General features: G+C 50.2%; 1 protein-coding gene across 2 annotated transcripts in view; it reads right to left on the bottom strand.

Moving 5' to 3' along the window:
* The window catches only part of ARHGAP39 (Rho GTPase activating protein 39), a 146,478-nt gene that overhangs the window by 104,106 nt on the left and 14,545 nt on the right, over positions 1 to 27,827 (bottom strand). For both annotated transcript variants that reach the window (XM_044294416.1, XM_044294417.1), the window contains exon 2: positions 2,246 to 2,680. In XM_044294416.1, the coding sequence (XP_044150351.1) occupies positions 2,246 to 2,680 (435 nt within the window). The remainder of the gene's footprint in view (positions 1 to 2,245; positions 2,681 to 27,827) is intronic.

Genomic DNA, 27,827 nt, shown 5'->3' with positions numbered 1-27,827 from the left:
CTGACTATAATGGGGACGGCGCTCCGGCGAAAGGCCGCCGGACTAAAAGTCCTGCATGTCCGACTTTTCAGTCCGGCAGCCTTTGACCGCGAACTGCCGTACTGCGCCGAAGCGCCGACCCGTCCCTATTATAGTCAATGGGGACGGAGCGGCGGCACGGCGAAACAGTGGAAGGACAGATTCAACAGGGTGAACAGCCTGTCGGATCCGTCCTGCCGCAAGTGTGAAAGTACCCTTAAACAGGTATTCCAGCACAAAGAAAAACTGTCTGAGGCTACATGCAAACGAAAGCGGAAAAAAAATCTGTTAAAAACTGATAAACTGTCCATTTTTAAAGGGGTTCTCCAGGAAATATAAGAATGAAAATACTCTTAAATTCCTTTAATTATTTACAATGGCTTGTTCAGTCTAGGGGACAATCAGTGGAGGAGCTAAAATGGTGTCTCTTAGGCTACTTTCACACTTGCGGCAGAGTGATCCGGCAAGCATTTCCATCGCCGGAACTACCTGCCAGATCCATCAAAATGTACGCCAACTGATGGCATTTGTCAGACGGATCAGGATCCTGATCCGCCTGATAAATGAATTGAAATGCCGGATCCGTCTCTCCGGTGTCATCTGGAAAAACTGATCCGGCATTTATTTTTTTCAATTTTTTTTCGGTCTGGGCAGGCGCAGACTGGAAGGACGGATCCGGCATTCCGGTATTTTTGATGCCAGATCCAGCACTAATACATTCCTATATAAAAAAATGCCGGATCCGGCATTCCGGCAAGTGTTTCGGATATTTAGCCGGAGATAAAACGTTATAGCATGCTGCGGTTTTATCTTTGTCCTGATCAGTCAAAAAAAGACTGAACTGAAGACGTCCTGATGCAACCTCAACGGATCCCTCTCCATTCAGAATGCATAGGGATAAAACTGATCAGTTCTTTTCCAGTATAGAGCCCCTGTGACGGAACTCAGTGCCGGAAAAGAAAAATGCTAGTGTGACAGTGCCCTTAGATTTATGATCATAAAATCCGTCCTGCTCGTGACACTGCAGGACGGCCGGTGTGAGAAAGCAGAGCACAGAGCCCTATGTACAGTCTGCCGGTCTCAGCGCTGTGAAGCAGAATATTAAGTGCAGATGACGGCTGAGATACCTGCTCCGCTGTGTCCCTGTGCTTCAGAAAGGACTTTACCTCACCCTGTACTCGGAGGCTGAAGGGTAGGAATGAAGACTAGACGTGCTGCTGTGGGGGAGGAGCGTCATTAGAAAACACTTCAGCCTCTGGGTACGGGATCTCAGTTACAGCCAATCTGGTGGGCCGTGTAAGGCTCCGCCCCATCCCTTTTCTTGCCTCTTTAGAAAATTAACAAAAAGCTTAAAAAGTTGCAAATTATGGTGCAGATCTGAGTCTTTAACAACACTGCCATTAAAGCATCAGTAAATCTTCCCTACAGTTTTTTTTTAATTTCAGGCATAAATCATACAAACCCCAAGGTGAATTACTGCAGGAGCAACAGCACGCCGAAAATAGCGGACATCAAACTGTCAAAGTGGTGCAAAGGAAAAGTGGCTGAATCCAATCTGATTCCACCTTTAATTTTTCAGAGCGCTTTTGGAAAATGAAATCCGAGTGGAATCTGATTGGTTGCTATGGGTAACAAAGCCAGTTCTCCTTTACACCAGTTTGATAAATCCTCCCTTTGTCTAAGGCCTCATGCACACGGCCGTTGTGCGGCCGTTCCATGCATTGGTGACCGTGATTGCGGTCTCCAATGCACGGGCAACATCTGTGCAGCGGGCCGGACCCATTCAATTTGAATGGTTCCGTGGTCTGTCACCACAAAAATATTACGACATGTCATATTTATTTGCGGTGCAGAACAACGGAAAGAAACACCACGGAAGCACTCCGTAGTGCTTCCAGTGTTCTGTTCTGCATCTCTGGAATTGCGTCCGTGATGCGTGGTGCACACGGCCGACGGCCGTGGATTGCTGACCCGCCATTTGCAGGCCGCAATAGGGCCAAGGCCGCTCAACGGCCGTGTGCATGAGGCCTAAGCCTGTCGATAAGAGACTGCTGTAAACACTAAAGTTCTCAGTAGAGAGGAGAGAAAGTGTGAAAATCTGTGCTGCCAGTGTCTCCTCAATGGGCACACTTCCTACCACAGGGCGGTATGTCCCAGATATGAGGAGGCTCCACCGTACACACAGATAACAAGGCTCCACAGATTGTGAGCTCCATCTTAGAATTACCTGTCTGAGTCCTCTTTCACCACGAAGTATGGAGCTGAGTGGCGATTGGTTTTCACTTGGTCAGGACCCTTGTCTCCTCCGTCCAGCTCCTGCTCCAGGGACGAGCTGGTGCTCCCTTCTCTGCTGATGTTGCTGCCCCGTCCCGGGCTGTTTTCGGTCGATGCCCTGGGGGACTCTGTGTTCTGCTTCAGTGTCTGTAGTTTGGCTAAAGGGATGATATCACAGTTTTGTGGCCGGTGCCAGACTGTCCTCTGGGTGCTTGCATTGTAGTAGTAGAATCGAGATGTATTGGGGTCAAACAGTTCCCACCATTGATTCTCGTTGGTGCGTTTTATCCGGACGCCGGACGGTGGATCCCAGACACATTCCCCTGTGATCAGGTTGGCGTACATACACTCTCGTGTCCGCGGCTCTATGATCTCGACCCATTCCAGCCTAAAAAAAAAAATGCAGAAAAAAAGCTATTAATTTTCATCTCTAACAGCTTCTCACATCACCTCTCCTGCATCCATTACTACAGCAATCGGACCGTGCCCCACACACAGAATGTGACGTAATGCCCTGTATAAAGGGGTCTTAAAAATATCAACTCTGGCCCAATTTCAGCAAACTGCGCAGTGATTTCTATATATTATATTGATAAACTCATTTCCAAAGAGCCAGTGCACGCTCCTGGTCCCTTACATAATGTCCCCGGCCTGAAGTGTATTTACTCTCTGCCTACTGACAAACAGAGGCTTATTCACACTTCACAGACTCGGCAGATGGTGCACAGGGCTCATCTATGGGGGAGGGGCGCAGGCGTGCACTGATTTCCTAGGTTTAGGACTTTTTATAGACTCCGTGGGGCAGAGAGCAGTGATCCCTATTTCTAGGAGCTCGTGGCATCGAGTAGTTTAATCTAGTATATCTCATTATGTCTTATATTATCCCGTTCATGCTCTGGATGTTTCAGGATCAAGCTACGTGTTACCCCCAAAAGCTGGGGTGCAAACTTGACCACTTTACATGCAGATGACTACATCCTGTATTATACTCCGGAGCTGCACTCACTAGGGGGCACTGATCATATCTCTCAATGATGTGAAAAGGTAGAGACATGGGATTAGATGACTCCTGCCACCGTGTCTTTAGTACAGAGGGTAGGCTGTTACTCATCTTCCTCCTGCTGCTGGGATCCAGAACATAGACCTCACGGGCCGCCGTCTACTAATGAGCGCTGACAGTCCTTCTAATCCATAAGTTCCACCTGTCTGAGCCGTAGCAGAACATCAGGATAACAATAATTACCATTAGATTAACAAGAAATGTGAAACTATCCCCCACCTGACAGTAGACACTGACGGCGGCGTCACACCGTATACAGAAATCTACTTCTAATCCAGCGTCAATGGGAACCGACAGACACTGGATTGTTAATGAATATCAGTGGACGGTCACAGAAAACATACCCGAGTACAGTGACCCAATGCACTAAGGTGGTGTAGGCTCGGCCCGGCCGTCCAGTCACCACAGGGCTCGGGCTGGAGGATAAATCTGCCGCAGGGACCGACACGCGTCTCCGATTCCACATTAACTATTGCGTGACTTACTTTCAGACAGAATTTCACACCAAAATTGTGGCACATCTCAGACCCCCCTCTTCTTCCCACAAAGCCCTGACCCTGTCAGCGAAGCCGAGCCCCAAATCAGGAAAAGTGTAGAAAACCCTAAGGCCCCTTTCACACGAGCGAGTTTTCTGCGCGGGTGCAATGCGTGACGTGAACGCATAGCACCCGCACTGAATCCTGACCCATTCATTTCAATGGGGCTGTGTACATGTTTTTTTCACGCATCAGTTCTGCGTTGCTTGAAAAATTGCAGCATGTTCTATATTCAGCGTTTTTCACGCAGCCCTGGCCCCATAGAAGAGAATGGGGGTTCAGTGAAAAAAGCATTGCATCCGGAAGCAAGTGCGAATGTGGTGCGATTTTCACTGATGGTTGCCAGGAGATAATGTTTGTAAACCTTCAGTTTTTTTATTACGCGCGTGAAAAACGCCTCAAAACACATTGCACCAGTGCGGAAAAAACTGAACAACTGAACGCAATCGCAGAAAAAACTGACTGAAATTGCTTGCGAAATAGTGCAAGTTTTACTGAACGCATCCGGAGCTAATCGGTCACGTGGCTCGTGTGAAAGAGACCTTAATGTGCCTAATATTGCCACTTTTTAGGCTACTATTACACTGGCGTTTCTGGGTCCGCTTGTGAGATCCGTTTCGGGGCTCTCACAAGCGGCCCAAAACGGATCAGTTCAGCCCTAATGCATTCTGAATGGAAAAGGATCCGCTCAAAATGCATCCGTTTGCCTCCGTTCAGCCTCCATTCCGCTCTGGAGGAGGACACCAAAACGCTGCTTGCAGCGTTTTTATGTCCGCCTGACGATGCAGAGCCAAACTGATCCGTGCAGCTCTGGAGTGTAAGGCCTCATGCACACGGCTGTTGCTGGCTGTGGCCCATATTGGGTCTGCAATCCGGAGCTGCGGTCCGGAAAGGAGGCACGAAACCCCACAGAAGCACAGACGGATCACGGACCCATTCAAGTTAAATAGGTCTGGATCCGTTGCGGCTGCCACATGGATGGGACCCGTGCATTGCAATTGCGGTCCCCAATGCACGGAACGGCCGCACAACGGCAGTGTGCATAAGGCCTAATACTGCACCAGTCTTACAGCCGTCCTCCTAAAGCCATGTTACTGTGCACACGCAGAGTTTCCAGTACCTTGTGGAGCTGGTATCGGACTGTGTATCTATTACATGACTGGTTTCCAGTATGGTGTGGAGATTGTATGGGACTGTGGATATATTACGAAACTGGTTCCCAGTACAGTGTGGAGCTGGTATCTATTACATGACTGGTTTCCAGTACGGTGTGGAGCCGGTATTGCACTGTGTATCTATTACATGACTGGTTTCCAGTACGGTGTGGAGCCGGTATCGCACTGTGTATCTATTACATGACTGGTTTCCAGTACGGTGTGGAGCCAGTATCAGACTGTGTATCTATTACATGACTGGTTTCCAGTATTGTGTGGAGCCGGTATCGCACTGTGTATCTATTACATGACTGGTTTTCAGTACGGTGTGGAGCCGGTATTGCACTGTGTATCTATTACATGACTGGTTTCCAGTACGGTGTGGAGCCGGTATCGCACTGTGTATCTATTACATGACTGGTTTCCAGTACGGTGTGGAGCCAGTATCAGACTGTGTATCTATTACACGACTGGTTTCCAGTACGGTGTGGAGCCGGTATCGCACTGTGTATCTATTACATGACTGGTTTCCAGTACGGTGTGGAGCCAGTATCAGACTGTGTATCTATTACATGACTGGTTTCCAGTATTGTGTGGAGCCGGTATCGCACTGTGTATCTATTACACGACTGGTTTCCAGTACGGTGTGGAGCCGGTATCGCACTGTGTATCTATTACATGACTGGTTTCCAGTACGGTGTGGAGCCGGTATTGCACTGTGTATCTATTACATGACTGGTTTCCAGTACGGTGTGGAGCCGGTATCGCACTGTGTATCTATTACATGACTGGTTTCCAGTACGGTGTGGAGCCAGTATCAGACTGTGTATCTATTACATGACTGGTTTCCAGTATTGTGTGGAGCCGGTATCGCACTGTGTATCTATTACACGACTGGTTTCCAGTACGGTGTGGAGCCGGTATCGCACTGTGTATCTATTACATGACTGGTTTCCAGTACGGTGTGGAGCCGGTATCGCACTGTGTATCTATTACATGACTGGTTTCCAGTACGGTGTGGAGCCGGTATCGCACTGTGTATCTATTACACGACTGGTTTCCAGTACGGTGTGGAGCCGGTATCGCACTGTGCATCTATTACATGACTGGTTTCCAGTACGGTGTGGAGCCGGTATCGCACTGTGTATCTATTACATGACTGGTTTCCAGTACGGTGTGGAGCCGGTATCGCACTGTGTATCTATTACATGACTTGTTTCCAGTACGGTGTGGAGCCGGTATCGCACTGTGTATCTATTACACGACTGGTTTCCAGTACGGTGTGGAGCCGGTATCGCACTGTGCATCTATTACATGACTGGTTTCCAGTACGGTGTGGAGCCGGTATCGCACTGTGTATCTATTACATGACTGGTTTCCAGTACGGTGTGGAGCCGGTATCGCACTGTGTATCTATTACATGACTGGTTTCCAGTACGGTGTGGAGCCGGTATCGCACTGTGTATCTATTACATGACTGGTTTCCAGTACGGTGTGGAGCCGGTATCGCACTGTGTATCTATTACATGACTGGTTTCCAGTACGGTGTGGAGCCGGTATCGCACTGTGTATCTATTACATGACTGGTTTCCAGTACGGTGTGGAGCCGGTATCGCACTGTGTATCTATTACATGACTGGTTTCCAGTACGGTGTGGAGCCGGTATCGCACTGTGTATCTATTACACTCAGGGCAGTTTGTTCGGCTTCCGGGAGATTTTCTCTCTCACAGGACGAGAGTAAAATGCCATCAGATATCCGCACAATGTCACCACGAGGTCACAATTCCTGATATTACAGACAATTATAGCAGAACCCGAGGTAAGACTCAGACTTGTATCTAATCCCACAAAGGTCACTGGTTTTATTGGAAGTCGTAGCGGTTTATTAAAGTGTAAAAGTACAAAAAAATCTCTAAGTGTGGAAGAAATAGATGAAAGCAGAGACATTTCAGAAAGAACGCGTGTGACCGATCGCCCGCTGCCAAATGATCGTGTCCTAACCGCCCACAGAAGAACAACGTCAGAGGGAAGAACCCCAACGCCCCATCTGTATTTTATGGTTTCTCCTGGGGGGTACCGGTATTTGTGAAGGTAGCAGCGTGATGGAGCTGAAGGACCACACTCGGCTCTGTTCACACCAGCCTAAAGCCTGTTGCACACGACCGTATGTATTTTACAGTCTGCAAAAATGACATCGGTGTGTATTCCGTATTTTGCGGAACTGAACATCCTTGTCTGTAATGTGGACAATAATAGGACATGCTCTATTTCTTTGCGGAAAAAATATGGACAAAATACGGAATGCACACAGATGTCATACGGAAACAGAATGCACTCGGAGTAACTTGTTTTTTTTGCGGACTCGTTGAAGTGAATGGTTCCGCATACGGTCCGCAAAAAAAATCGGAAAGGACATGGAAAGAATATATGTTCGTGTGCAAGAGGCCTTACTTTACCGTACAATACGCGCGGATGGAATTTCCGCTGCCGATTTTTTTGTGGCTTTTGCTGCGGATTTCATCCTATGCGTTGTAATTGATGATATCCGCAGCCTAAATTGACATACTGCAGATTTAAAATCCACAACGCAGGTCAATTTACACTGCAGATTTTATTTGCACTGTGAGAATGAGATTTTGCATGCAAATTGCGCAGAATATCTGTGGTGCGGGGAAATCCCCCACGGGTATGTTCACACGTGGTGGATACCTGCGGGATCCTATTAGATGCAGATTTATCACAGAAGGACCCATAGAGACAGTATGGACGTGGGCTCCTGTATTAAACACATTGGGGGTCATTTTTAAACATTTTTACACCAGTTTTTGGTTGCATGACCCTTTTTGTACCGACTTTTTGCACAGGGCCTCCTCCGTCCAGCATTTATGGCTGGACATAGGCGTAAATGTTGTCAAAAACCTGCGCAGGTCAGGGGCAGGTCTAGTTTTCCACAAGGTACGCGCCTCGCCATAAATCAGGTGCATCTTCTGCTGGGAAACGCCAGTGCAAAAGGGGAAACTAAGGGCGGCGTAAAAAAGGCGGACTTTGTAAATGACCCCCCTGAACGCAGGGCTCCGCAGCGTTTGCTGTTGTTGGGCAGAGTTTATTGATTTTAATCTAACAGATTTATCAGGATAGAAATGACTTCAGAGGAAGCCTTGATTTAAGCCGTCGGGTTACAGCAGAATTCACATCAATCAATCTTGTTAAAGAAATGCATTTTTTATTAGCGGGAGCATAAAACCTGTGAGCGGGGAGGAGGCCGACACCGCGCGGGGCTATCCTGCAGTATGGGGGCCAGTATGGTTCAGGAGACTGATCGCAGGGGTGACTTCTGAGAACCAAAGCCCAGATTGTACAGGAGGGGAGTGATAATGTGGGGCACACAGTTATGTCGGGTGGTAGGGACTTGTCGCATGGTCCATGGACAGACACCACGAGGACCTCTGCTCAGCATCGTTCTAGTGTCCTAGGTCTCCATGAAGATCTCCGCTGGACACCACCGGTCACCGGTGAGATGCCATGATGCCCAGTGCCATCAGCTATGGCGGTCACAGCTCTGCTGCATTCAGCTGTGCTGTGTGGACAGATTTATAATCCAAGTAAATGCAATGAAGTGAATGGTGACCCGGGCATGCGTCCTGGGACACCCGCCAGCCAACGTCTGCTCAATTTTTATATATTTGGGGAAATTTTCAATGCTGTTTTTTATTCTATTTCTGCTACACTTTCATCTGGTAATATATCAGATAATGGAAATCACAATGACCACAGGGGCATGGAAACTATCGCTCATCCTGGGATTTGACACTGCAGCCCACGGAGGCATCCGTGATAGCATCCTATCTGGACCCGGGGTCAGACGAGAGGTGACAGCTGCATTGTGTGGAAGGAGAGGCGCAGAATGTGCAGTCACGGCCAGGAAAATGTTCTGTGACGCTCCTAATCAGGGTGGGTAATGGCTTCCGGCAAAGCTGGGAGTGTCTGGGATAGTCCGAGCTCATCCCATGGAAAAAGAGCTGAGGAGAAGCCATAATACGGCAGGCGAGCGTCTCACTGTCACCAGGCAGAGCTAGAGATGATGTCAGTGCAATCCACTCGGCGTGATGAATACCGCACATCCCTGCGAAGCCTGCACTTCATTAACAAAAAGCATTTGCAGGGTTTACAAGAGCCAAAAGCATTGGGAGCAGAGCCAGTAAAATGGAAATGCAATAAAGAAAAGTCACTTCTTGACACGGGAGCATTTCTATTAAGGGAGATGCAGGATAAGGAGCCCATCCCCCATCGTGTCCCTATAGCACGCCCAGCGGGCGCCGGTCATACAAGTCATCCTTGGTATTTCTTTGCGCTGATACAAGTCACAAGCCATACACAGCTGCTAGGGCGCCTTCACTTATTTGGTTGCAGACTGAAAATCAGTTCCATTTATTGGACTGGGGCTGCCTGGGCGAGAAGGGCATGGATTTCTGCAGGCTCCACTCACATGAATGGAACCCAAAAGTTCTGCAATACAATCCATGGCGTGTGAAGACGCCCTCGGGTGAACGGCCGATTGGCCAATAGCTATTCCTTCCACTGCCCAAGCACATGCAGGCTGGCCCTGGCTGAGCATGCATGTGTTCTAAATGGAAAAGTAAGCCACTGCCCAACACTCCTGACCTCGGCTCCCCCTGTATTGGATATGCTGAAATACAGTAAATGTCGGGGGGGGGGGGGACTGGAGTTGAAACACGCCATACATATCAGACATTTTTTGCACTTTTTGGTGAAATCTCCAAACTCACCATTTCTATTAACCATCCGTCTACGACAAAACACTAAATCGGCAGAGAAAAGACTGGGCAATGTGGTCAGGACCTCGGCGCAGAATGACTGGGTTTTCCAAGATTTCACTGCCAATGACAGGTTCTCAGTGTCTGATCGGTGGGGGTCTGACACCCGGGACCCCCGCTGATCAGCTCTTTGAGAAGGCATGGACTTCCCTGTGAGCGGCATGGACTTCCCTGTGGTGACGGTGCCAAAGCCTCTCCCCCCCCCCCCCCGCTGGGTAACGCTGGTACAGAGCGCCCGATCACTTGACGTTTTGGGTGGATTCCTCTCATACTGGTGACCGTTCTTACTGCTGCTCCAGGCGCCAGGATCCCATCATCCCTGTGAAGGGCGTAAACCCTGAATAATCACTGCAGGAAACCTATATTATGGTGCCACGGAGCCGTGTCCGGCAGAGGTGCCGAGCCGTCCAGGACACTGTTCACACCCTCCTGTCTGTACCAGAGGAACATAAGGGAGATGGAGCGCAATCTGCCGAGCATCATGTTCAGCCACAAACTGCTCCTCTGGTTGTTGTTTTGCCAGTTTGCTGAGATCTGAATGTTCTCTTCCTAAAGCCGCTTTCACACGACCGTATGGAAATCCGTGCGTATTGCGGATAATACACCATCCAGATCTGCAGTCTATTCCTTCCTGCATTTAATTTGTGTATTTTCTTCTAAAAAACTCAGACATTCTGCGGATTTCATATACTGACGAAAATTATCTGCCCATGTGAATAGCCCTAATCATCAACCTTAGCAGCGGATTCAGGGTCATAGAAGCGTGTACGGCGCGTGTGACAGAGAAAGAACATGTGTACAACACGGAACCGCAGCCCTGAATCCTGCATCATACAATGTCCGCCCCTGAGCCCCAATATACTGATATATATATAATTATATGAACAGTGCAGTCACTGTGTACATACATTACTTATCCTGAGTTACAGCCTGTATTATACTCCAGAGCTGCACTCACTATTCTGCTGGTGCACTCACTGTGTACATACATTACTTATCCTGTACTGATCCTGAGTTACATCCTGTATTATACTCCAGAGCTGCACTCACTATTCTGCTGGTGCAGTCACTGTGTACATACATTACTTATCCTGTACTGATCCTGAGTTACATCCTGTATTATACTCCAGAGCTGCACTCACTATTCTGCTGGCGCAGTCACTGTGTACATACATTACTTATCCTGTACTGATCCTGAGTTACATCCTGTATTATACTCCAGAGCTGCACTCACTATTCTGCTGGTGCAGTCACTGTGTACATACATTACTTATCCTGTACTGATCCTGAGTTACATCCTGTATTATACTCCAGAGCTGCACTCACTATTCTGCTGGTGGGGTCATTGTGTACATACATTACTTATCCTGTACTGATCCTGAGTTACATCCTGTATTATACTCCAGAGCTGCACTCACTATTCTGCTGGTGCAGTCACTGTGTACATACATTACTTATCCTGTACTGATCCTGAGTTACATCCTGTATTATACTCCAGAGCTGCACTCACTATTCTGCTGGTGCAGTCACTGTGTACATACATTACTTATCCTGTACTGATCCTGAGTTACATCCTGTATTATACTCCAGAGCTGCACTCACTATTCTGCTGGTGCAGTCACTGTGTACATACATTACTTATCCTGTACTGATCCTGCGTTATCTCCTGTATTATACTCCAGAGCTGCACTCACTATTCTGCTGGTGCAGTCACTGTGTACATACATTACTTATCCTGTATTATACTCCAGAGCTGCGCTCACTATTCTGCTGGTGGAGTCACTGTGTACATACATTACTTATCCTGTATTATACTCCAGAGCTGCGCTCACTATTCTGCTGGTGGAGTCACTGTGTACATACATTACTTATCCTGTACTGGTCCTGAGTTACATCCTGTATTATACTCCAGAGCTGCACTCACTATTCTGCTGGTGCAGTCACTGTGTACATACATTACTTATCCTGTATTTCTTTTATTAAAATTTTAAAACAAACAGATAAATAAATATATAAAACAGAGACCAAACCAACCATACAGGACATGATGCTCCTCAGCGCGGCGCAGACAGCACCGGTCCAGCCCACTCGCCACAGAACACCAGCTATGTACAATATTTACAATATCTATGTACATGTACTAACCTTCCTGGTCCGGTTGCACCTACCTACACTTAACAAATACAGAAGTTAAACTTACAAAAAGCCCACCCACCACCACCCCAATGCAACACACAATTTTTTTTTTTTTTTTTTTTTTTTTTATAATATATATATATATATATATATATATATATATATATATATATTTATTTTTTTTTTATTTTTTTGGTCCCTGAGCTGGTCCCGCATCCCATGCCCCCAGTACATGATAACAGACGTCCATGAACCAGCCCAGGATTTTCTTATATGTCCCAAAGTCCCCAATGTTCCATGGAACCCTCCCCCCATTTACCCACCACCCAACCTAACACTACACCCGACAACTCAACCTATACAAATATATATATAGACATAAAGACATATAAACTACATTACATAGTACATTACATAGTAGACCTTACCCTCACCACCCACCGTGAGGCTTTTCAGCCACACACAACCCATTAAAGCCCAAGTTTGGCGCCTGCAAGCCCTATGTCCTCATACAGCCACCAAACAAAACAAAAATCTACAGTGTCAGCTTCAGCCCACCACCGGGAGGGGAGACAACAGGCTAGGGTACCCTAAAGGCAAAACCCCTCCAGAGGAGAGAGGCTCTACCCGCCCCCAACCTCTCGTACTCCAGAGAGCGCACCTTCACCAGGTCTCCGAGAATGTTCCTAACCACCTCATCCTCGGGGAGGATTTTGCGTTGCGTCGAAACTAAACACCGTGCATGCCACGTGTAGTACCTGACCACTGAGCTGACTAGGAATAAAGTGCAAAGGTCCCTACCACCCAGGTGTCTGAATGCTCCATAGGCCCATTCCGCATAGGAGAGAGTGACCAGCCTAGGCCAGCCAATGGAGGTCCCCACCCTGGTGTAAACCTCTGTGTTAAAGGGACAATGAAGCAGGAAGTGGTCCATGCTTTCCAGCACACCACCGCACTCCTCACGGGGACACCCCCTGTCCTCAGAGCTCCTACACTTCAGATTGTCCCTCACACACAGTTTCCCATGGAAGCAGCGCCAAGTCAAGTCAAAGAACTTCAAGGGGATCCTATTGGAATTTAAAAGCCGTAACCCAACCCTCAGATCCCGACCTGGGCAGTCCCTGAGGGCCAGAGGTTTCTGGAAATGGGTCAACAGAACCCTCTGGTCAAGGAGTCTCCTTGACTGAGTCCTGATTTCCCACATCCCCAGACCCCACCGACGTAATACCTTCAGAACCAGGGCAGCATAAGCCGGGAGATGCCCATGTGGTGTGCGGAGATCCTTCACTTGCCCCCCTGTCTCCCATTCCTGGAAGAAAGGCCGAAACCATCCCCGACAGGAGGCTACCCACAGAGGAGCCCTCTCTTGCCAGAGGTTCGAGAGATTAATCTTAATAAAGGTGTTCACCAGGAACACCACAGGGTTGACCATACCCAACCCTCCTAGTCTCCTCGTACGGTAAGTAACCTCCCTCTTGACAAGGTTCAGTCTGCTTCCCCATAACATCTGGAAGAACAGACTGTAGACCCGAGTCCAGAAAGGTTCCGGCAAGACGCACACACTGCCCAGATATAACAGCAAAGGGATCAGGTAGGTTTTGATAATGTTCACCCTTTCCCTGAGGGTTAAAGACCAACCCTTCCACTGGTCCACCTTCTGAGCGGCAATCTTAAGCCTGCTATCCCAATTTTGATGGGGGTAATCCCCCTGGCCAAATTCAATGCCGAGGACTTTTGTAGATTCCTGGGGCTCTGGAAGGGTGTCCGGGAGATCAAAACCAGGATCTCCACCTCCCAGCCAGAGACTCTCACACTTATCTCGGTTGATCTTGGACCCAGATGACTCTGAGTAGCGCTCTACCTCAGACAGTACCCACTCTGCCTCCCCTCTTGAAGACACAAAGATAGTTACGTCATCAGCATACGCCACCACCCTCAGTGTAGTCTCCGGAGCCGCCCGGTCCATCCCGATGCCCGCCAACGGCCCACGATCAACCCCTCTAAGGAAGGGATCGATCGCGAACACGTACAAAAGCGGGCTCAGAGGACAACCCTGGCGAACCCCAGATCCCACCCCAAAAGGACGCCCAATCCAACCATTCACAAGCGGGAAACTCTCTGCCCCTGCATACAAGGTCTTAAGCCAATCAACAAACCCCCCGGGCAGGCCATATCTCAGAAGGACAGACCAGAGGTACTCGTGGTTAACACGATCAAATGCTTTTGCCTGATCCAAGGACAGCATGTACCCCTTCCAGTGACCTGCCCTGCCCTGCTCCACGGCCTCCCGGACACTGAGCACAGCACTAAAAGTACTGTGGCCGGGAACAGAGCAATGCTGGGCCCCAGAAAGGAGCTGGGGTGCAAACTTCACCAGCCGATTAAATAGCACCTTTGCCAAAATCTTTCTGTCCACACCGAGGAGCGCTATGGGACGCCAATTCTCAATGTGGAAAGGATCTTTACCCTTTGACAGGATGATCAGGGCCGACCTCCTCATTGACTTTGGTAGAGTACCCGAGGAGAGACACTCATTTAATACCTCAGTCAAGAGGGGAACTAAGGTGTCCTTAAAGGTCTTGTAAAACTCAGATGTTAAGCCATCCGGACCAGGTGATTTTTTGGGAGCAAGCCCCTCAATCACCAGACTGACTTCCTCTTCACTGATCATTTCCGTCAAACCGTCGAGAGAGGGGTCTACCCCTGGTTCAGGGACAGTTTCAGTCAGGAAAGCCGATATCTTATCACGATCAAGATCCCTCCTTGCCATGAGATGTGAGTAAAAGGATCTGACAACCTCCAGGATCCCTGATCTGGACCTTCTCAGAGAACCCGTACTATCAATCAGTCCTGACACAATCTTACTACTCACTGACATCCTGCAGTTTTTGTAAGGGTCGGGCGAGCGGTATTTCCCGTAATCCCTCTCAAAAACCAAAGATGCGTGCCTATCGTACTGACACCTCATAAGCAAAGACTTCACTCTGGAGATCTCCTCACGGCTACCCCCAGTCGAGACAAGACGTTCGAGTTTCCTCCTCAGGCCCTGATACAGGCGATACTTACTCAGACTCCTGAGGCTCGAGAGCTGGCGGAAGAATCTCCCCACCCTTTCCTTGAAGATCTCCCACCACTCAGACTTACTGCCGCAGAGATCCAGCAATGGTACCTGGCTCTGAACGAAATCCTCAAAGGACTGTCTTATCTCCGCTTCTTCCAAGAGAGACGAATTGAGCCTCCAGTAGCCCCTTCCCATTCGGGGGGTCTCTGCAACATTCAGAGAAAACAAAATCATACAGTGGTCGGAGAACTCCACCTCCACAGCGGACACGGCTGAAGAGACGGCTTCCTCCTTTAAATAAAACCTGTCTATTCTAGACCTACAACTAGCCCTATGATAGGTGAACCCCGGGTGGCCTGGGGTGTGCCGGATGTGGACATCCACCAGACGAGCCTCACTAGCTATTTTATTAAGCGCAACGCTGTCGTAAGTCAGCTTGTCCCTGGAACCTCCCCTATCCTGGGGCCTCGTGACAGTATTGAAGTCCCCTCCAAAGACCACCTGCCGACTTGTAAAAAGATAGGGCTTGATCCTCATGAAGAGACACTTACGGTCCCACTTGGACTGGGGACCATAGATGTTAATTAGACGAAGTTCTTGTCCCCTCATGAGGACATCCAGGATCAGGCACCTCCCCATTTCTAATTCAATAACCCGTCGGCATTCTACCGGTGCAGTAAAAAGGACTGCCACCCCGCTATACGGCTCGGCCGCAAGAGACCAGTAGGAGGATCCGCGTCGCCACTCCCTTTTAGCTTTAAATACAGATGCCAAATCTGGCAGCCTGGTCTCCTGCAAAAACAAAATGTCAGCTTCAACCCGGCTGAAAAAATCAAAGGCCGCAAATCTAGCCGTATCTGACTTAATGCTGGCGACATTAATGGACGCCAGCGTCAACGGAGTGAGTGCCGCCATCATGGGTGATTGAATTAGATGGCTTTCTTTTCCCACTGCCCCCACCAACTTTTTCATCAGATGATGGCTTACCCCTCTTCAAACAAACAGATGTGTCCATTTCACCTCTGCCCTTGTGCTCTGACTCCAAGCCAGCCCCCACCCCTGAGGACATGTTTTCCCCAGTAGAAGGAGGCTCGGCGTCCCCCGCAGGCCCAGGTGTCACCGCGACTCCCGAAACCTCCCCACCGGCTCCCTCCCCTGAGGAGGGGGAGGTGTCACCAATGGCTTGGAACCGGTTTGAGAGACTAATCAGAGGGGGGTTGGTTGTACCTTCCTTTGGCATCTGGCGGGTGGGAGAAGATCTTAAATCTCCCTTTTTCCCTGTACGTTTATTACCCTGCTTTTGCCATCCCCCACTTCCCCTGTCATGGGGGGATAATGAGGAGATGGCACCTTCCTCTTCCTGGATCCTCCTAATTTCCTCATCCAGCTCACTGTCCCTTTGGGCCTCAGCAGTAGCAGCAGTCTCAGGGGTGAGATCAGGGGTCATCCCAGCTTCCCCAGTTGCCTGAGGTTCCCGGGATTCACCCATCTCCCTCTCCCTTCGGCGATTTTCCTGACGCCTCAGTTGGGCAGGCGTCTTTTGCTTACTTTTCTTCCCTGGCCCCTCTGTTCCTTCACTTCTGCCAGCCCCTGCCCCAGTAGAATTGGCCTCACGGCTTCCTCCCGCCGGGGCATTGACCGCATTGGCAAAGGAATGAGGGCAGCGACTGAATGGGTGACCTAAGTCACCACACAGGTGACACCTAATCTCTGCACATGATGCAGCGAGGTGGCCAATCTCCCCACACAGCGCGCACTTCTGTACAGTGCAGTTAGCACTGAAGTGTGTGGGGCTGCCGCATCTGTGACAGAGCTTCGGCTGACCCTGGTAGAAAATCTGGATGCGATCCCTTCCAAGGAAGGTGGCAGATGGTATGTGAGTAACTGTGTTTCCTAAAAGCCTAAGTTTTACCATGAACGTCCAGGCCCCAGACCAGATGCCATGTTCATCCCTGTTCTTCTTGGGAACCTCCACCACCTCCCCATATCGGCCGAGCCACGTCATGATGTCAATACACGAGAGTGACTCGTTACGGGTTAGAACGGTCACCCTCTTCACATTGTTCTGACGAGACACTGCCTGGACGGCAAAATCTCGCCAGCTGGGCTCGTCCTTTGCCATCTCATAGTTCGACCAGAAGAGCTCAAGTCCCTCCGGCCGAACAAAGCTGACATCGAACTCAGGGGTCCCATAGGGATGTATCAAGGCGTAGATGTCTGTCGCCTTGAAGCCCATCTTTAGAAGGAGCTCAACAACTTCTGATCTTGAAGGACATGTATCACTGCCCCTCCACCTCAGACGGACCACATTCCTACGGAGAGCACCCTGCCCAGCTGTCGGGAGGGACCACGTGGTCTCCCCGCTCCTTTGCTCTCGGAAGGCTGAGAGGCCATGCCTATCTATCCAAAAGGATAGATCAACCTCCCTCCCCTCTACATTGATTGTGCTCTCCCCTCTCTTTAGAGCCTCCAGAAGACGCCGCTGCAAAACGCCGTCCCCAGAGCCAGAGGACAAGGAGGGTCCCCTACTCACCCCGGCTGTGACAGTAGCAAAACTGCGCACAGGGGCTGCCACAGCCGGGGGGGCAACCGGACCAGGTTCCACACCCTCCCCACTTACCAAAGACCCTCCACCACCCACTTCCATATCTTCCATCCCCAAACCAGCCTTACTTACAACAGATTCTGCGACCTCCCTTCCTTCCCTCCTAACACCATTCACTCCACCATCCAAACCCCCAGACATATTTTTATTAAAAATAATTTTCTGCCCCCCACCTGCTCCCTCACTCATACTGGCTGAACCGGTGTGTTTTGGTGTAATTATTGGTACCTCAGCATCACTGGGCCCTGGGGTCGGAGCTGCCCCCAAAAGATAGGCCACAGCTCCAACCCCACTTTTATCATTGCCCTCCGCTTCCTCAGTACTACCATTTACAACTTTTGGGCGCCGCTGATCTATTACCGGGCGCCGCTGATCCAAACGCTGCTGATCTGTTCTTTCATGGCGCCGCTCATCTGGACCAGCAGCGCCAATACAAAACAAAGGCTTTGGCCTCAGTTCTTGACCTTCATTGGGAGGCGTAACCGTCATAGCTCCGACAGCTCCTTCATGCCTCTGCTGGCCCGAGGGAACAGCGTCATCAGCGGTTGGAGCCATCGGAGCTCCTGCAGCCATCTGTGGCGTGGAGCCACCCCCTCCTCCCATCAGGGAGCAAACTCCAGCGCCAGAGATTTTTCTCTCATCCTCCGCAGTAACCTTCCTGTCCGGCTTTTCAGCCGGTGTCGCACCAGCTCCATCCCCGTTACTGCAAACAGAGACGGAGCTCACCACCATATCGGATACCTCGCTCTCCCCTCTCTCCTGCACCGAGTCCACTGCAGGACACGGGCTGGGCTGAGAAGAGGGGCTAATACAGTGAGCCGGCCCTGCGGTCGACCCGGGGGTCCCAGGGAGGGGGGTGTATACATGTCTTACCTGCTCCTGGAGCTTGGTCTTCTTAGCCTTTTTCTTTCCTTCCCCAGGCGTCTCCGGTGGCAACTCATCACCAAAGCATAAGTCCTGGAAACGCACTGGGGACTCCAGGAGCTGGATCTCCTCCACTAGGGCCCCTCCCGGGCTGCAGGTCTCATACTCATCCCCCGAGCCGCAGCTGGGTGACCTTGCTATTTGGCGTGCAGGGGGCCCACTGTACGGAATCTGCTCCTGCAGGCTGCCAGGTGGATCTTGCTGGTCATCATCATCATCCTCCTCCTGCACGACTGGTTCCTTCTCCACCTGGCTGTCAGGCTGCTGCCCCATCTGCCCCTTCTCCTCCGCCATCTTCCGAAAACGTTCCTCGTTTAGGAGTTTTTCCTTAAACGGGCCGCTTTTATCTCGGAGTACAGTCCGCCTTTGCTCAATCTCGCCAATGTCAGCTTGTAGCTGCTTTATTTGGTTCTCCAGCCCCTGCTTCTTCCTCTTTGGGGCCACTCCAACACAAGACCTCAAGCCGCGCAGCTCCTCCCGGAGCCTCCTCAGGGTCTTAGTCGCGTCTTCGTACTCACGGAGGTGGCTCATGACCCGGGATCCGTAGGTGGAAATGGACTCCCGGGCCCTCAGTACGCCCCAGCCTTCCTCCTCAAGATCTGCTTCACCTCCGTGAACACTCGGCTTTTGCTGGGCCCCGGAAGGGCCACTCTCACCCATGCTGGCATTCGGGTCCTCCTTAGCGGATCCAGCCTTGCGGCTCTTCCTACTACCCTCAGACTCAGGGGAGACAGAAGCCACATTACTGCGACTCCTGCCAGATCTTCTTACCCCTGAGTCCTCCATGCAGGCCAAACGCTGGCTTCTCCTGTCCCCTGAAGGCCTGCCGCTGGGAACAGGAGCCTGGGGCTTGCTTCCCTCGCTCATGCCTGAGAACCCACTCTCCCCCTGGGGAGGAGAGAGCCGGCCTCAGGTGGATAGATTTTCCTCCAAACGCTCAGGAGCAGCAGCAGCAGCTACACACAGCCACAGGCGACCACACCCACAGGTAATCGCAGCTCAGGAACAGCTGGTCCAGAGCTGCACTCACTATTCTGCTGGTGGAGTCACTGTGTACATACATTACTTATCCTGTATTATACTCCAGAGCTGCGCTCACTATTCTGCTGGTGGAGTCACTGTGTACATACATTACTTATCCTGTACTGGTCCTGAGTTACATCCTGTATTATACTCCAGAGCTGCACTCACTATTCTGCTGGTGCAGTCACTGTGTACATACATTACTTATCCTGTATTATACTCCAGAGCTGCGCTCACTATTCTGCTGGTGGAGTCACTGTGTACATACATTACTTATCCTGTATTATACTCCAGAGCTGCGCTCACTATTCTGCTGGTGGAGTCACTGTGTACATACATTACTTATCCTGTACTGGTCCTGAGTTACATCCTGTATTATACTCCAGAGCTGCACTCACTATTCTGCTGGTGCAGTCACTGTGTACATACATTACTTATCCTGTATTATACTCCAGAGCTGCGCTCACTATTCTGCTGGTGGAGTCACTGTGTACATACATTACTTATCCTGTACTGATCCTGAGTTACATCCTGTATTATACTCCAGAGCTGCACTCACTATTCTGCTGGTGCAGTCACTGTGTACATACATTACTTATCCTGTACTGATCCTGAGTTACATCCTGTATTATACTCCAGAGCTGCAGTCACTGTGTACATACATTACTTATCCTGTACTGATCCTGAGTTACATCATGTATTATACTCGAGAGCTGCACTCACTATTCTGCTGGTGCAGTCACTGTGTACATACATTACTTATCCTGTACTGATCCTGAGTTACATCCTGTATTATACTCCAGAGCTGCACTCACTATTCTGCTGGTGCAGTCACTGTGTACATACATTACTTATCCTGTACTGATCCTGAATTACATCCTGTATTATACTCCAGAGCTGCACTCACTATTCTGCTGGTGCAGTCACTGTGTACATACATTACTTATCCTGTACTGATCCTGAGTTACATCCTGTATTATACTCCAGAGCTGCACTCACTATTCTACTGGTGCAGACACTGTGTACAGACATTACTCAGCCTGTACTGATCCTGTATTATACTCCAGAGCTACATTCATAATTCTGCAGTCTTCACAGTGGCGATTTGCATTCCTATACCAGCCCTCTGCATTCTAGGAATAGAGATGTTAGGGGGATGAGAACGTATTTACCCCACGTACATACAAGTAGTACTGAACGCTCCCTACTGATCCCCGGAGCTGACAGCCACAGACCGTCCTCTCTGGTTTATCACTGTGCATTATTTCTATTCACTTTCATTTTCACCCTAATTTTATGGCAGAATCACGAGGAGAGGCGGCAGACAGGAGGCTACAGCCGAGCACTGTCTGAAATAGACAACATACATGTCAGTACAAGAGGGTGGAAAACTGAGGGATAACCCTGAGGGGAACGATGGCCGCCGTGACTACAAGGTCCGGCTGGTCCCTCGAAGGACCCCCCGGTGGGCACCATCTCTGACACTGGCCTCCATCTTTCATGTGATGTAAAACCTTTTTTGCGTTTTCCCCCTGACATGCTAGTGTGAACCTGGCCTGACGTGAGCCTCGCTCTTCCCTGAAGTCACAAAAGCACAAAGAGCCTAGTAAAACCCGAGAACAATATCTGCACAATGCCGCGTCTCAGGAAACCAAGGTTTTCTATTCAGCAGCCGAGTTGTCATGGCAACCACGCACGGCAAAATGCAGAATGAGAGTAACTTAAAGGGAGCTGGCAGGTGGAAGTGCAGGATTGGGGGAGAAAACGTCCGTGTATGAGGTTACTGGTCAGACGTGCAGGGGTGAGCACAGTGACTGCGCACACACGAGATACAGACACGTGCACAGTGAGTGCAAACACCTGAGATACAAACGCGTGCACAGTGACTGCGCACACAGAAGATACAGGAGCGTGCAGAGTGACTGCGCACACACGAGATACAGGCGCATGCACAGTGAGTGCAAACACCTGAGATACAGACACGTGCACACTGACTGCGCACACACGAGATACAGGCGCATGCACAGTGAGTGCAAACACCTGAGATACAGACACGTGCACACTGACTGCGCACACACGAGATACAGGCGCGTGCAGAGTGACTGCGCACACACAAGATACAGGCGCATGCACAGCGAGTGCAAACACCTGAGATACAGACGCGTGCACAGTGACTGCGCACACAGAAGATACAGGAGCGTGCAGAGTGACTGCGCACACACGAGATACAGGAGCGCGCACAGTGACTGCGCACACACGAGATACAGGAGCGTGCACAGTGACTGCGCACACAGGCGATACAGGCGCGTGCACAGTGACTGCGCACACACGAGATACAGGCGCGTGCAGAGTGAGTGCAAACACACGAGATACAGGAGCGCGCACAGTGACTGCGCACACACGAGATACAGGAGCGTGCACAGTGACTGCGCACACAGGCGATACAGGCGCGTGCACAGTGACTGCGCACACACGAGATACAGGCGCGTGCAGAGTGAGTGCAAACACCTGAGATACAGACACGTGCACAGTGAGTGCGCACACACGAGAAACAGACACGTGCACAGTGAGTGCGCTCACACGAGATACAGGCGCGTGCAGAGTGAGTGCAAACACCTGAGATACAGACACGTGCACAGTGAGTGCGCACACACGAGAAACAGACACGTGCACAGTGAGTGCGCTCACACGAGATACAGGCGCGTGCAGAGTGAGTGCGCACACAGGCGATACAGGCGCGTGCAGTGAGTGCAAACACCTGAGATACAGACACGTGCACAGTGAGTGCGCACACACAAAATACAGGAGCGTGCACAGTGAGTGCGCACACACGAGATACAGGCGCGTGCACAGTAACTGCGCACACACGAGATACAGGCGCGTGCACAGTAACTGCGCACACACGAGATACAGGCGCACACAATGAAGACAAGGCCTTGTGGACACAGCATTGCGGTAAATCAATAATACTGTACCCACACAAACCTACAGGCCCACCGCCTACCGCTTCGTGCCACCAGTGTCATGCAAAGGCGTATGTGGTAAAATCCTGGCATGTTCCATCACTTGGCATATTGGGCTGTGCCAGCACCCAGACCAGGGCTTTCTGACGGAGGTTACCGATTCTTAAAAACTGTAAGAATGGCGCCTACTGCACCTGTGTTCTTACAGAAATGTCGGATTGCTGCAAAACTCAGCATGCAGATGTGCAAAGGATTTCAGGGGTGGTCTGATTAGACACTGGGACAAAAAAGTGCTCCCCCTACTGCCCTATAAAAAAAAAAGCTCTCAGAGGCTACTTTTGGGTAGTGCACCTATTTGTGAGAGATCTGCTAGACGTGCCTCCACAATTCACTTGAAGACATATTGTGCAGTTGACAGACGTTGTTTCGATGAATTGCCCACCATCCAGCCCATTCTGATCTAGATGATAGGAGGTGCTGAGAACACTCGTTCGGCAGGATAATGCTCGTCCTCACAAACAGAAGGGTTTCCCAGGAAAGTCTCCTTCAGGTTACACGTCCTTGGCTGCCCGGTCACCAGATTTATCACCAATCCAGCATTTATGGAACGCAGCTGTGACATCTGCCGGCAATTCACCAGCATCCTGCCAGTACAGTGGTCTCCGTGGCCTCCTGCTTTCCTTTCTGTCCTGATTAGGACCCAGCTTGTGCTGTTCTGTGTAGGCCACACCTTTGTCAGATATCTTCAGAGAACTGGCCCTTTGCCAGATGGAATAGCATTTATTTCTAAAGCCACCAAAAGTACAAGATATTCATAATAAAGTTCTTTCTTTCTGGCCATTTTAAGAGCATAAAGATACAAAAGTTGGTGCTCCGGGTACTCAAATCACTCACTGCTCCCTAAGGCCTCAGTCCCGCGTCCCGCTCCGTTTGACGCCAGTGAAAAAACAGTCAGTGTTTTATCCGTGAAGATGTCCATGAAGGGTCCGGTTCTGGTCCAATCATGTGACGATGTATACTTACCTGCGCCCCACGCCGGCCCCATCTTGCGGTCCCCGGCTACAGCGGTGATGCGCTCGCTGCTTTTGGACAAATGTAAATTTTATTATTTTCTTTCCAAATCCTTGAACTTCTTTGTGCTGCAACAAATCCTCTCAGATTTCAAGATCTCTGCATCGCAACGGCTGTCCTCCGTGCCTGAATCAGCAGAATGTGCGCAGACAGGGCGAGCCGCAGAACCGCGTGTGTGCGCTCCTACATGGGGCTCATTGTATGACTACGGTATGGAAACACACAAGCATTTTGATTGCAGGGAAGCTTCTTACAGATGCACAATCCAATTGGTCAATGCCAATCAGCATCCGTCAGATGGCGCAGAGCACAATTTTTCATACGGCGGCACATGGAGCGCGGATTAGTAAAAACCTCATCGCAAAAATCTAGCATCACGCGGAGGTACCGTGCTTAAAGCAAATGCCACATTCAGATCACACAGATCTGCAGGCATCCGATCGGCAAAGCCTCTGTAGTCAGCGATGACAGGGCGGCCATTAATCAGGCAGTAATTAGAGTGTAACAGGGCGCATGCGGCCGGTCGTTATCCCTCGCCCTAATGAATGGCAGAGATTGAACGCCTGACAAAAGGAATGTTTATTTAAGCCATGCAGATCGGCCGCTCGACCTCCTTCAAGTGTGTAAACAAATTAATGAACGGCAGGCGCCCCCCTTCCCCCCCCCAGTGTACACTGGGCCCTCCATTAGGTTACTGCTGTATTAGGGGATGATGTTCTGGGCCGTGTAGTGACTCAATGTAAAGCCTCATGCAGACGTCCATGGAACACGGTCCGTGAGATACCGGACTGGCATTGCAGGAGCGCACGGCATCATTGGTTGCTATGCCAGTCCGGTACCTCACGGACCGTGTTCCATGGACGTCTGCATGAGGCATAACACAGCGCCTCTGTCTTTACCGGAGAGATTGCGGGAGAATCCAGAACAATGAATAATGCGCTAATTAACAGCCTCACTGGAACTAATCGCTTATGGAATAAAATAATTTCCTTGCATCTGTTTAAGCGGCCGTCCTCAGAGACCTCGCCGCGTCGTTCACGCCGCATCGCTCGCCCCAGCAGTTATCCATCATTCCAGGGCGGATCAGACAGAAGTGATTTGTAAGAGATCCTAGCAATGATTCTGAGGGGGCTCCCAGAGACAAGGATGATGGGAGTGATAACACTGCGTTATGTCAGTAGGTGCTGGTCGCTGGCCTAGATTTCAGGTATAGGCTCCATTCACACATCCACAATTCCATTCTGCATTTTGCGGAACGGAATTGCAGACCCATCCATTTCTATGGGGCCGCACAACGTGCGGAACCGCACTTCAGGGTCCGTAATTCCGATCCAGAAAAAAATAGAACATGCCCTATTCTCTTAGTGCCGGCAATGTGCAGTCCGCAAAATGCGGAACGCACATTACCGCTGCCGCAAAACACACACAGATGTGTGAATGGACCCTTAACCTACACTGGTTTTCTGGCAGAAGTGATCATAAACTGGTCAAGCCACATAGTCCCCGCGCCCTCCACTTCACGCTCCGCCCTCATTTTAGAAAAGTGGCGAGTGCGGCATAAAAAGGGGGGAAGTTGCAAATCTTTTAACATGATGAGCCTTGTGCAAATATGTGTGACTTTTCTACACCAGAGCAGTGTCATGAAAGTGTTAATAAATTTCCCCTGTGAGTGACAGGGCGATTAGATGTGGAGCTTCTGGCAGCAGAGATGATGGGAGTGATACGCTGTGTAAGGGCTGAAGAATGATAGTCACGTCCGGGTGCCGTGCGGGCGTAGGACAGACAGCGCCCGGGCCAATTCACAGACCGTCGTATCATGCACCATCCAGCTCCAATTTTCCCACAAGAGTCATTGGGGATCATTTATTGAGGTCGTCGCCTAAAAATAGTCGCAAAGGGCATTTTTATGGCAAGTACGACAGATAGAAGGATGGGAACGGGTGGGGGCGGCGCAGGGGTGTGTTGGGGGCTGCGCTGGGGCAGAACGCTGGCCTGGCAAATTGGCAACTTTTTCTCTTAGGCGAAAAAGTAGACTAAGGCCTTATGCACACGACCGTTCCGTTTTTTGTGGTCCGCAAATTGAGGATCTGCAAAACACATAAGCCGCCCGCATGCCTTCCACAATTTGTAGAACAGAACGGAGTGCTGTCCGCATCTTTTGCGGCCCCATTGAAGTGAATGGGTCCGCACCCGAGCCGCAAAAATGGCTCGGATGCGGACCAGAACAACGGCCGTGTGCATGAGGCATAAGGCTACTTTCACACTTGCGGCAGAGTAATCCGGCAAGCAGTTCTGTCGCCGGAACGGCCTGCCAGATCCGGGAATCTGCATGCAACCGGACAGCATTTATAGACGAATACGGATGCGGGTCCGTCTCACGAATGCATTGCAAGAACGGATCCGTCTGTCTGTTTGTCATGCGAACAAACGGATCCGTTTTGATTTTTTTGAAAAAAAAAATTCGGTCTGCGCATGCACAAACCGGAAGGACGGATCCGGCATTGCGGTATTTTGAATGCTGGATCTGGCACTAATACATTCCTATGGAAAAAAATGCAGTCTTCCGGATTTTTGGCCGGAGATAAAATGGTAGCATGCTGCGGTATTATCTCCGTCCTGATCAGTCAAGAAGACTGACCTGAAGACATCCTGATCAGTGATGGCCAGTTCGCAGTGTTTGCCGACGAACACATGCGATCTGCCATCTTTATTCCCAAGCCCAGCGATGCAGATGTAAGGCCTTACCTGTGCCTGCACCGCGAGCCGCTCTGAAACACAAGCGGTCACCGGGGAACACTGCGAACTGGCCATCACTGATCCTGATGCATCCTGGACGGATCGCTCTCCATTCAGAATGCATGGGGATAAAACTGATCAGTTCTTTTCCGGTATTGAGCCCCTAGGACGGAACTCAGCGCCGGATAAGAAAAACCCTAGTGTGAAAGTAGCCTAAAAACGATGCCAGGCGCACGGGCTGCCATATATGCGCCTGATTTATGACGAGGTGCATACTAGGTAGCTGTATACTACCACAGCACAGGGAGACAATTAAGACCGCTGTAAAAAGCCGTCTTAGTAAATGCCCCCCATTTATGGTCTATTTAAAAGCTTGTCAGCGTTTACCGCCTGAATACGCCCAGGACAAGCTATAATCAGGCCGCTCCTCTGCACCGGTTTAGTCTCCGCTCACATTCTTCTGACCCTGCGAATATCAGAACTGCTTTCTGGTTGATGCTGGCACACAGTCCGATACCGACGATACATTCAGTGTCAGTCATGAGACAGGCCGCCATGAATGCTCTGCTGCTGATAATTCCCAGTCCGAGGGGACAGGATTTAGATGTTATCCATGCTATTTGAAGGCAGATCACAGCCAATCCCAGGGAGCTCACAAAGCTCCACATCAGAACACTAAACCCCCCATTTCTCCAACCTCAAGACTCCCTTTCATGCCGCACTAAGCGCTGTGACTGAAGGAAGCGTTAATCATCCATCAGAACCTGGCACAGTTCACATCACGCATCGCCTCGAAGCCGGGAGCGCAGATCTACTTATCACCCGGATGACAAGTGGCAATGGACGGCGCTATGTGCCCGATATATGGGACCATGAGACGTCTACAGTCTCCACTGCAGTCCAATGTGCGCCTCATCCGGCCATGGTTGCTAAAAAATTTAGGCCAAATTATTATTCAGATTGACAGTCCTTCCAAAAGACCTGCCGGCCGTCCCTCTTGTGCCAGACGTCTTTCTATGAAGTACTCCAGGCTGTAAGCTCTTGAGACATGACAAAGCCACTCGACCCATTCCCAGTCTTCAGCTGTGGCTGGCAGATCGTCTAAGGATCCATTCACAGTCCGCATCCGTTCAGCAATTTTGCAGAGTGTGCAGAGCCATTCATCCGCACTTCCGTCCTATTCTTGTCCGCAGACACGGACAAGAAAATACATTTCTATTAGGCCTCATGCACACGGTCCGCAATATGCAGGCACCGGACGTGTGCTCCCCGCTTTACTAGAATGGGTCCGCAATCCGGAGCTGCGGTGCGGAACGGAGGCACGGAAGCACTATGGAGTGCTTACGTGGTGTTTCTGTCCGCGCCTCCACACCGCAAAAAAATAGAACTTGTTCTATTTTTTTGCGGTGCAAACAGATCACGGACCCATT

The sequence above is a fragment of the Bufo gargarizans genome, chromosome 5 (genome assembly GCF_014858855.1).
Source record: "Bufo gargarizans isolate SCDJY-AF-19 chromosome 5, ASM1485885v1, whole genome shotgun sequence".
In the NCBI taxonomy this organism is placed as follows: domain Eukaryota; kingdom Metazoa; phylum Chordata; class Amphibia; order Anura; family Bufonidae; genus Bufo; species Bufo gargarizans.
This window is presented reverse-complemented; position numbering and strand designations above follow the sequence as displayed.